General features: G+C 39.2%; 2 protein-coding genes across 2 annotated transcripts; both read left to right on the top strand.

The window, feature by feature from the left end:
* The first annotated feature begins 2,322 nt into the window (after positions 1 to 2,322).
* Positions 2,323 to 5,277, top strand: im:7138535 (uncharacterized protein LOC797998 homolog). Its single transcript, XM_034225593.1, has 8 exons — positions 2,323 to 2,503; positions 2,583 to 2,689; positions 3,312 to 3,437; positions 3,531 to 3,781; positions 3,878 to 3,958; positions 4,140 to 4,256; positions 4,558 to 4,704; positions 4,807 to 5,277. The coding sequence occupies exons 1-8, from the start codon at positions 2,460 to 2,462 to the stop codon at positions 4,951 to 4,953; spliced, it is 1,020 nt and encodes a 339-aa protein (XP_034081484.1). The 5' UTR covers positions 2,323 to 2,459; the 3' UTR covers positions 4,954 to 5,277.
* Positions 5,278 to 6,375: 1,098 nt separating this feature from the next.
* chchd2 (coiled-coil-helix-coiled-coil-helix domain containing 2) lies at positions 6,376 to 10,402 on the top strand. The gene is made up of 4 exons (XM_034225410.1): positions 6,376 to 6,542; positions 7,953 to 8,226; positions 8,907 to 9,105; positions 10,042 to 10,402. The coding sequence occupies exons 1-4, from the start codon at positions 6,499 to 6,501 to the stop codon at positions 10,050 to 10,052; spliced, it is 528 nt and encodes a 175-aa protein (XP_034081301.1). The 5' UTR covers positions 6,376 to 6,498; the 3' UTR covers positions 10,053 to 10,402.
* Positions 10,403 to 10,472: the final 70 nt, after the last annotated feature.

Genomic DNA, 10,472 nt, shown 5'->3' with positions numbered 1-10,472 from the left:
TGTTGCTAGGATCTAGTAACATTGGGGGCTTGGATATATCTTATCTCTTATCTCTATAGTAGACCAATCTACTACAAAAACAGAAACATATATGGACATAGGTTACTGTATAAAAAATGTGCAGATGTAATAGTGTCCTTTCCATGTTAACATTATGTTAAGTGCGGGAGGACTTCATATCCTCTTCTCCTCCTCCCCTTAATGTATGATCGGTATGAGAAATGAATATGTTCCAAAAAAATTACATATTCATTCATTAGAACTAGGTCTACATAGTTTGATCTAGCTTTTAATAATCTAATATCTCAAGACTAATCATACTATACACAAAATAATTTCCATATTGTATGGTCAAATATTGACTGACTTTCAAGATGATTACAAAGAGCAATTATTTTAAACTTTACACTTATTCAAAATGTTTTTAAACAGTTATCATTTGTAATATATCCTTCTCAAATGCAAAGGGATGTTTATAATTATAATTATTCATTTAAACTTTACATTTTTTTATTTTACAGCACTTTACAAAGCCTGATTAAACTTGTCTGACAAGAAATATTAAGCAGATCATGTTTTAATTTGTATTAGGCAATTTTAGAAATGTTGGCCTAACCGAAAACATGTTTTGTTTTGGATGCCCGAATATATTATATTTACAAGTATGGTAGTGATAATGACGAAGTGAAATCCCTGTTTCCTTCATCCATCCACCCAACAAGTGCACAACAGGTCCACCATGTGTGGAGGGTCTGCTGCTTCCTTGAGGTCAAAGATCAACCCCCGGAGGATTGAATGCAGCAGGGGGGCAGTGTCAGGGGAATAGAGAGACGCAGCATCCTGACGCGTGGCAGAGCTTTTGTTGTTAGGGGCGGCACAGCTTCTGTACATATGGTAGCAGGGGCCAAACAAATGTAAGACTCAGTCCTGTCTCCATTGTTCCTGCTCAGTTTAAAGGGGGGTTATGAAGGGGCTTGATGCTGGAAGTGTGTTACATGTGGCCAAGCAGTGCTAGAAAAGAAGAGACACATCCAGGCAAAGCTAATGAGGCACGTGCGTTTGTCTGTCTGTCATAAGTAGGGGCAGAACTAATATAACACTTTAACAAAAGATAAATATCAGCTGCTTCCTACCCTTATTACAGAAATAAGTGTGACCTCCTTCCAAAGTGAGTCCAAAAGGACTATTCAACTTTTTTTCTGAGCCAAGGTTTTCTGCTGAAGAGCTTTTGTTGAAGGTGTGAAGAAGTAAGGTAATATAAAAAACGTGTTGATGTTTCAAATCGAGGAAGTGCTTGCTAATGCTGTAATTTACACTATCAGTGTGCACAACCAGCTCCATTGAAGCAAAACCTCCATCAGCTCCGGTGATCCTGTTGAGTGGAAAGGACACCAAAATATTACAAATATTGATCAATGAAGATGAAAAGATAAATGAAGTACATTTTTGCTTTTATACCTCTTTTACCTCACTGTTTTTGTTGTTTGTATTTTATTTACTTGAGTACACTGAGAGAAACCTTGCAGAAATTAATTTAATCTGATTAATTGAAAAAAAAGTATTCTTTTCAATGTGTCAATAGTGAAATAGGCTTTGTTGCAGAATCGGCTCCTCACATATACAGATATATAATAGGGTTGTATTTGTACTGAAGCATCAATATGTTAGTGGAGCTGATAAGAACTTTATTCAGTGCCTTGTAAAAAATTACAAGTTGTCAGCTTTTAAATTAATGTGGTGCAGTGTAAGTATTGTAATACTAATATAATATAATTATAATATTTTTCCCTAAAATGTAGTGGCTTGGACGCATTAAGTAACATAACATGGAAATACTCAAGTAATATAAGCACCTTAAAAATGCACTTGAATACAGTAAGAAAATGAACTTAAGTTTACTGTCAGTGTACATGTTATTATTAGATTATATAATGTCAGTCCAGCAGACCTGAAGTGGCCCCTGGTGGACAAAAGACTAAAACACATTACTATGTGCTCTTCCAGGAGAGTTAGAGGAAAGTAAAGAAACAGATTTGTATGTGTTCATTTGTTGTTTATAATGTAATTTACTTAATGAAATTAAGTTAAAAAAAATATTTTTTTTCTTTTTTAACATAATGTAGGATACAGCATATTGTATAAAGCACATCTTTTTTTTTTAAATACATTTTCTTTCCACATAATTCATTAGACTTTAATATAATTTAACTATTGTTTGTTATTGTTTTAACTATTTATTGTCTTACTTTCTTAATTGTTATATTTTACCTCACCGTTGCGTTACTTGTTATTGTCACAACACCTCCGGCCAACAGATGGCGGTATGTGGCCTCCCACTGCCAACTGTAAAAAGAGGAAGCACACTTTGAACAGCAGTTTTTTATTAAACGCGCTTGAACTTTCCTGAGTTGTGTGGAGCTTGCATACTGTAAACGATTTATATCACCTCTGAAGTGACAATGGAGAGCAGCGCAGGGACGGTTTCAGCAATTAAAGCTCTCGGGTGAGTATCTTTTACCTGCTTCATGTTTGCTGCGTAGGCTCTCAGTTTGTCTCACCTGTCCGCCTCACTTCCTGTTCAGGTACCCGGGCAGCCGCTGCCTCTCTCGGTGTGAATGTGATGAACTCCCCTGCCCGCTGCTCACCTGGCTGACTGCAGAGCTGAGCACTCTGTGTCCGGAGCTGCAAGGTTTCTATCATAAACTGTCTGTGCTGCAGCGTGGCCTCTATGGCATTGATTATCTGTTTTGTTTAAGCCAAGGACACTATACAGACAAATCAAGGGAAGCCCTCTTTAAGTAATTTGAAGTAGCCTATTATTTAAAAAAGAGAAATGTCCCAGAAAGATGTATATACACACTCAATAAAGGATTTGTGCACGTTCTCAAAACAGTCCAGCCATACATCAAATTATAAGAACTATGTTGTACAGTTACACTTTTTAAGTAATCAGGTGGTGTTCTTTTTCCAACAATGCATTTGACTTTTCTTCTGCAATTTATTTTCACTTTTTGGCTGACATTGCTTTACACCAACCTCAATATATCTGCAACAGGCTAATATCTGTCCATCATAAATCAGCCTGGAATATTATAGATTAAAAAAGATATAATATTAATGTAGTCCAAAGAAAGATGCAGATCAGAGTTACAAATAGTGGTACATTGCATGAATGAAAGTCAGGTGCCATGTACTTTATTATACTGTGCAGAATGGTATTATCCTGTTCTTGTTCCATTTTGCTGCGTGATTATTATGTATATTTATATTCATATGTATAAATTAGATTGCCTTGTTTTCCCTTTTCTTAGATTCAAACAGGACAGGAGATGTCTTGCTGGTGGGAGAGTTGAGAACTTTACTGTCAGACATTGTGTCTCCGCTCACTGTGCTGGCCTCAGACGTGATGGGGCCGTCCATCCTCAACACAGTCACTGGTGAGAAATTAGAGTCGTGGGCTTGTAGTGCCAATGGATTGAACATTTCATGCACAACTTATTATTATCTTATATATTTTTTCAATTCTTTAGAGTCCCTTGTGTCAGAATTGCAAGCAGCTCAAATATTGAAGCACAAAGAATTGCATCCAGAGGACAAACCCACAGAAGAGGAGTCTGAAAAAGAGCAGCGAGTTGAAGTAGGATTGACTGAGTTTTCTGAGGAATATGAAGAGGATGCTGACAAAGACAGAAGGGAGGCAGAAATGCAGGCAGAGTGGATATTACTGCTGCACGCCCTCAACATGGATTCCTCCTGTCAATTTACAGATGTGTTGAGTGAGGTTAGTCTGATAAAATGAGACTTAAATGTTTATTTCACTACTTTAAACTGAGAAACACAGAAGGTATTTTTTCAAACGTTACTTATTTTGATGCAGGTGGAGGCGAGGCTCACTCGTCTACCTTGTGGAGAAATGACAGCACCGCTTCTCAACAGCAGCCTCAGCTCAGAGCAGTGGGTATGTTGCCAGGGCTATTACCAATTTATTATACATCATATCAAGTCATATAACTTACGTGTTTGCTGAAAAATATTTTTCTGAAAACCTTAACATTTCACTCAGGCAATTATACTATGAGGTTAACGATATGTAACTATAACATAATATTCAACATTACATTTTCCTTTCTGCCTCACAGGTGCAAGTAAAAAAGATCAATCAAATTCTGTCAGGGGACTATCAGTGTCGACGCCAAATGATGATCAAACGCTTTCAGGTTACTCTCGAGTCGTTTACATGGGGAGACAAACAAAAGGTGGGCATGACAAATCATTGCATCAGTTAGAACTGAGTTGGGTTTTATTGAATGGGTTGTGCCCTTACGATGCATATGCATGCACAGCTATGCAGCAAGCGAAACATACTTCCCATAAAGGAAGATCGCTTAACTTTCAAAGAACTTGTTTTGTAAAATGTTCCTTTGCAATAATGTTTCAGGTATAATGTTTAAGATGTTTTAATGTTGTTTTTTGAACACATGTCTCTGAAAAAGAGATTAAATATTGACTATTTTTCTGATAACAACATTAAAGTTAGATTGGTCCTTTTATTTACAGGAGAAAGTTGAAGCGCTGGCCTCAGTGCCTCCTCTTTCGTCGCTCAGCGGCTCCTCTCAGGTGTCCCCGTCTCTTCTGATGGCCACCAGAGAAGATCAGTCCTTCATTGAGATAATCAAGTCTGCAACAAGCACACTCGTCTACAAGGTACAACAGTAAACAATTACAAACCATATCTGTGATTCTCAGCGAGACATCTGCAGCAGCAGCAAATAAAGATGATTATTAATTATTCTTATGTCTCACTAGACGTTGATGGGCAGTGTTCCAGACAGAGGTGGACGACCAGGAGAAATTGAGCCACCAATGCCAGCGTGGGAAGGTCGTAGAGCGAAAGGACGGGGAGGTGGACCGAATCAACAAAGATTTTCAGATAAAAAGAAAAAAGGGAAATAACAGTGACATGTATTTTTCTTACTGCCTAATTGGAGAAATAAGTAATTATCTTTCTTTCTTTAAATATTTGTATTAAATGAAATATGGCTGTGAATGCTGCATTTGATATACTTTTGTATTTAGAAAAGGTTTGCCTAATTCTATTCTATTTGTAGTATTATACAAACCTGACTATGTGCTTTTTTATAATAACTTCCTATTGCTACAATTGGTTTCCAACCACATACTTTTGTTGTGCAAAAATAATTAGATTCTTTATATGTTTCCTTCGCACATTAATATATAGGTTTGTTTGCCCAAAAATAAACCTACTATGCACACATGTATTGTTATTTTTGCTCATTTTATTGTTCACTGTTAGTAATGCTTTGATGCTGAAGACAGCCTGGCAATCACTGTTTGATAACCAATTATTCAACCTGGGAGTCATCCTGGACACCACCCTCTCTTTCCAGGCGCACGTCAAATCTGTCACCAAATCCGCCTTCTACCACCTAAAAAACATTGCCAGAATCCGGCCTTCACTCTCTGACTCTGTGGCAGAAACCCTTGTACACGCCTTCATTACATCCCGTCTATTATTACTATCCCGTCCCGGACTATTGCAATGGAGTCCTGTCCGGGGTTCCCAGCAAAACCCTGGATAGGCTCCAATACGTCCAGAACTCTGCAGCCAGGCTTCTCACCCACACCAAGCCATGGCACCATATATCACCCCCACCCTCATCCACCATTGGCTGCCGGTCAAGTCCCGGATTCAATACAAAACACTCCTCCTCACGTACAAGTCCCTCCATACCCTCGCCCCCCAGTACTTATCGTACCTCCTCCATCCCTACTACACCCCTTCTCGGAGTCTGCGGTCCTCAGACACGGGCCTGCTCTCCATCCCCCGCTCTCGCCTCCGAACTGTTGGTGACAGGGCATTCAGTGTTGCGGCCCCCACCCTCTGGAATGCACTTCCTGCCGAGATCCGTAATGCTGCCTCCCTTCAAATCATCACTAAAAACACCTGTTCACCCTGGCCTTCGGGCCCTAGCCCTTTTCTGGTCCCCCGGCTTCCTTTATTTATTTATTTGGTTTGCCCGTTGATTGTCTGTTTGTTTTGTTTGTCCACCATGTACAGCGACCTTGGGTCCCTTGAAAGGCGCTATATAAATATAATTTATTATTATTATTATTATTAATTATGTATAGCTCTTTTAAAAAAAATCATTTTTAAAGAAATGCCTTGTTAACAGGTAAATTCGTAAACTCATCCAATATAAGTGTGTAATACTTAATGACCACATGTGTTTCTTTATCCAGTTTCTCATTAATGTATCTTATTATTATACTGTATATTTTACACAACAGCTAAAAGCTACATAACTGTGGCTGATGAAAGCGCCCTGTTGTGTCCGTCATACCGGAAGTTACCCGACAGACAATAACTGTAACACACGGAACATTTCAGTACAGCGTTTTGGTTCCAGTTAAAGGTCGACTTTATAGCCGTCTGTTGTTTTCAGCTAAACAACGCGCAAATAGACTACTAATTTCAAAATGCCGAGAGGAAGCAGATCATCACGGATGGCGCCTCCTGCCAGGTAACATTTGATGTCTCACGTTTGATAAAAGCCTTCAAAGCTGTCAGTGAAAAATGCTAACGGCTAACTAGTTTAGCTTGATCCTTTCACCGTTACGTGTGTTAGCACTAGTGCTAATCAGGGACCTTACCTATTAGATTAGCAGTTTTTACTCACTTATAATCATTAGTTTTGTACATCTCAATGTCTTCCTTTTCTACCAAGAAACTGGTGATTGCTTAGAAATTATTGATAGATAATGAAGGTCACAGTATGTACACGGTAATCTGCCCATGCTCTTAAAATTATTCAAACAGAATGATTAAATACAGACAACGAGGATCAGTTTCTCTTCAACCTGACATTAAATTAAGGCTTTTTCCCCTCACTTTTTCTTTTTTGTTAAGACACAGTTCAGGGCTAAAGCTAGTTGATACCATATTGTTTTTTGTAATGTAAAATAATATTGATATTATAAAGGTTTAAAGATGTTCTATTTTAGACCTTTATCTGGCTTATTGATTCAATATGTGCTGAAACTAATTTGAAAATACGACTGAATAAATTATTAGTTGGCATGATTCAGGGTTTCCCACACATAGACTATACTTGGGCGGGCCGCCCAGGTATATTTCGCGACCCTTTTTTTTTTTTTTAATAAGTTATTTTTTTTTTTTTTTTTTTTTATTCGTCCGTGACCACGACGCCATCTGCGATCGATTAACTTGTGGACAATGATCCCTCGCTCCCTTGCTCTGATCTCGCCTCGTTAAGTGGCCTGCCTCACACAGGGTGACTGGCTGTCTACATGATGTGGCCTGCCAACATGGCCACTGTCATAGAGATCATAAATCAAAGCCCTTGATTGGTCTCTGTGTGTCATTCAAGCTCGGGATAACCTCAGCTCAGGTGAGGTAAAGGACTCTGAGTGTTTAGATAGTTAACTTAGTTTAAGTTCTCAGTGGGTCTCAAACAGTGTGGTCACCATTTACAGTATGTAAACACATATTTCCATTTGAGAGGGTAGTGATTGATCTAATGGATAGTGAGGTGGGCTGAAGATCGGAAGGCTGTGAGTTCAAATCCCGCCAGGAACACCACCACTAGTGTGCCCTTGAGTGCCATCTTTACGCAAAATGATTATACGAAATGAAAACTTTTTTTTTTGCGCACCCCCCCCCGCCCCCCGCCCGCTGCCACCACCCGCCCAAGTATATTTCAGATCTGTGGGAAACACTGTGATTATCTCAAATAATTGATTAGATTATTTAATTAAAAGATTAGAAGAGTTTTCCATAAATACTTGTTCCAAAGCACCATTTTAAATGTTCACTAAGACCGAAGTGAACCATTATTTATTTGACCAGGGGGGCAATCTTGTATCAGCACACACAGGTTGTGTCAGTTGTTTGATGAATTGTGATTTTGCAGACGGGCTCCATCACCACAGCCAATGTCGAGGGCTCCACCTCCCATGGCCAGGGCGGCCCCCCCTCCCTCCTATGCCCCGGCTCCAGCACACGCTCCTCCGTCTGCTGTGGGTGCCCCAGCAGCACCCAAGCAGCCCGGTATGTTCGCCCAGATGGCGACTACAGCAGCTGGAGTGGCAGTGGGATCTGCAGTCGGACACGTCATCGGCAACGCCATGACTGGAAGTGGAGGAGGAGGAAACTCAGAGTCTGCCAAGCCTGATGTCACATATCAGGTAAATAAACCCTGGTTTAGCCGGTGGTAGGACTGGAATAACGAAGATCTGATTAGGGTGTCTGGAACATGTTAGGTAGCAGTGACAAAAACAGGTGTGGGTGTGTTTGGGGGTTTATTTGAAGAGGCAAAGTAATGATGAACAAACATCACATAGTGTTGGGGAAATATGTTCCTAGTCCCACACCTGTGACCCATTTTATCAGTTTGTACTGACCTTACTGAGCACAGGCCTGCAACCTTGAGCTGCTGTGCTCTCAGTGTTTTGTCTCCCTATTCCTGCTTGTTGGTGTCAGCTGATAGAGGAGTTCTAGTGCTTTGCCTGTTTTATCTTGTTATGCACAATGTTGATTATTCTCTCAGAACAAGTTAAATACAGGGATCTGGGGTAGAGATCTCCAGAATTGGTTTGGGAACCGCTGTATCACCTCGTAGCACAGCACATGTCTTGTGAATTCTCCGGCCGAAGCTCCAAATAAACCATCAGTGTTTGCCATCAAAGTTCCAGCTCTCTCCGTGTCGCTCCGAGTCTCGTCTCCATTGCTTCAGAAGTTTCCATCACACATAGTAGCTTACTTTGTAGGCTACCAACTTATATTGTGTTATTTGGAGGTCTGATTTATGTGAACCCTGTATTTAATCAAAGTAAATGAGTCCCGTCATGTGCCTTGTGTCCTTCAGGAGCAGAACCAGCAGTACCCGGCTCAGCCCATGTACCAGCAGCAGCCACAGTCCTCCATGTACCAGCAGGAGGCCCCTCAGCAGCAGCAGGCCTGCTCCTATGAGCTCAAACAGTTCATTGAGTGTGCCCAGAACCAGCACGACTACAAGCTCTGCGAGGGCTTCAGCGAGGTGCTCAAACAGTGCAAGTCTAACTATGGTGAGTTGAATGGAATTGATCCAAAGGTGGATTTAATGCTTGTTGATATGTGTGTCTGGCATAGGGATTGGGCACTAAGGATTTCATTGTGGACCAGGATAAAATACACAATCACTGATTGCTGTGTTTTTTTATTATCAGGATAATCTTGAGTAACATTACATGAGTGACTGGAAAAGGCTGTGGAACTCACTATCATTGTAAAGAAATACAAAATAAAATAGCTTTTAAAATTCACGAGTTACCAACTTACACAATGGACTGTTATATATATTTTTCTTTGTGTATTTATGCAGGCAGACCTTATGATTTAAGACCACTCTATTTAAGTTTTTTACCAAAAAAATGGTGTGACATATCCGTGATGCAATAAAAGTATATATGTTTCTTTAAAGAGAGTAAGATACAAATAATTCCAGTAAGTGTCATCTTTAAGAGTTTTAACAGTATTTATATTTTTTAAGATAATACTGTGAATAAAGTTATTTTGGGAAGGATAATCCTGACATGACTTTTAAGGTTGTCCTATGCTTTAATCTTGTACCACCTATGTAATTGTAGCATTATTATTTTGTTCATCTGTTTTGAAAGACTGAAATTCTCATTTCATAACAAAATAGGAAGCATTACATCAGCACTTAGTCATCCAGATGTCATAGCCAAATAACTTAGCATCATGTGTGTGATGTAATGTGTTGCAATACACAGTGTGGCCAATGGAGGCAAGTTTATTTATAGAGCACCTTTCAACACAAGGCACATTATGTACTTTACAAAAATGAAAGACATTAAGAAAATGGCATTTAAAAACAGTCATTAAAAAGCAAAGATATATAGAGGAGTGTTTTCTTAGTCTGTGGTAAATTGGTCAAATTATTATTATTAATGTCAAGCAGTATTACCACTTGTCTAAATAAACTTTTCTTTTCTCCACAGGTATGTCGTGAGACTGAGATAACATCCTGGAGAATGAAGCAGAGCGCACACAAACTCAAATAAGCGGTCATGCTTGATCAATAGTACTAGGGTGTTGATTCTTAAAAAGATTTGTTACTATTGTGTTCATTCTCAGGACAATGCTGTAGAGTTGGAAGTAACAGTGGTATAAATAATGTTTATATATCGTGTTGCATGTTAATTTCAGTGGAGTGTTGTTCATTAGCTTTAGTGCTTTTAATTTAAATAAATGAACTGCATTTGTTGATCATGCTACCTTGTAAAACCATCAGTTCCTGTCTTCTGGATGATGGAGGTCTGCAGTTTAGGTTTTAAAACAATAAAGCACTTCAAAAAACAATGATTTCAATGCCTGGTTATTCTTACTCTGTACTTTCTAAGAAAATATATCTATAAATAGATGCCTCAGA

The sequence above is a fragment of the Gymnodraco acuticeps genome, unplaced genomic scaffold, assembly GCF_902827175.1.
Source record: "Gymnodraco acuticeps unplaced genomic scaffold, fGymAcu1.1, whole genome shotgun sequence".
In the NCBI taxonomy this organism is placed as follows: Eukaryota; Metazoa; Chordata; class Actinopteri; order Perciformes; family Bathydraconidae; genus Gymnodraco; species Gymnodraco acuticeps.
Note: the sequence above shows the minus strand (reverse complement) of the source record. Positions and strands in the feature narration are given on the sequence as shown.

Excerpts from the sequence above, each read along its gene's own strand:
- chchd2 (XM_034225410.1), top strand. The coding sequence starts at position 6,499 with ATGCCGAGAGGAAGCAGATCATCACGGATGGCGCCTCCTGCCAG. Across the intron at positions 6,543-7,952 it reads CGGATGGCGCCTCCTGCCAG|ACGGGCTCCATCACCACAGC; the intron begins GTAACATTTGAT and ends GTGATTTTGCAG. Across the intron at positions 8,227-8,906 it reads AGCCTGATGTCACATATCAG|GAGCAGAACCAGCAGTACCC; the intron begins GTAAATAAACCC and ends TGTGTCCTTCAG.
- im:7138535 (XM_034225593.1), top strand. The coding sequence starts at position 2,460 with ATGGAGAGCAGCGCAGGGACGGTTTCAGCAATTAAAGCTCTCGG. Across the intron at positions 3,782-3,877 it reads TTACAGATGTGTTGAGTGAG|GTGGAGGCGAGGCTCACTCG; the intron begins GTTAGTCTGATA and ends ATTTTGATGCAG. Across the intron at positions 4,705-4,806 it reads CAAGCACACTCGTCTACAAG|ACGTTGATGGGCAGTGTTCC; the intron begins GTACAACAGTAA and ends ATGTCTCACTAG.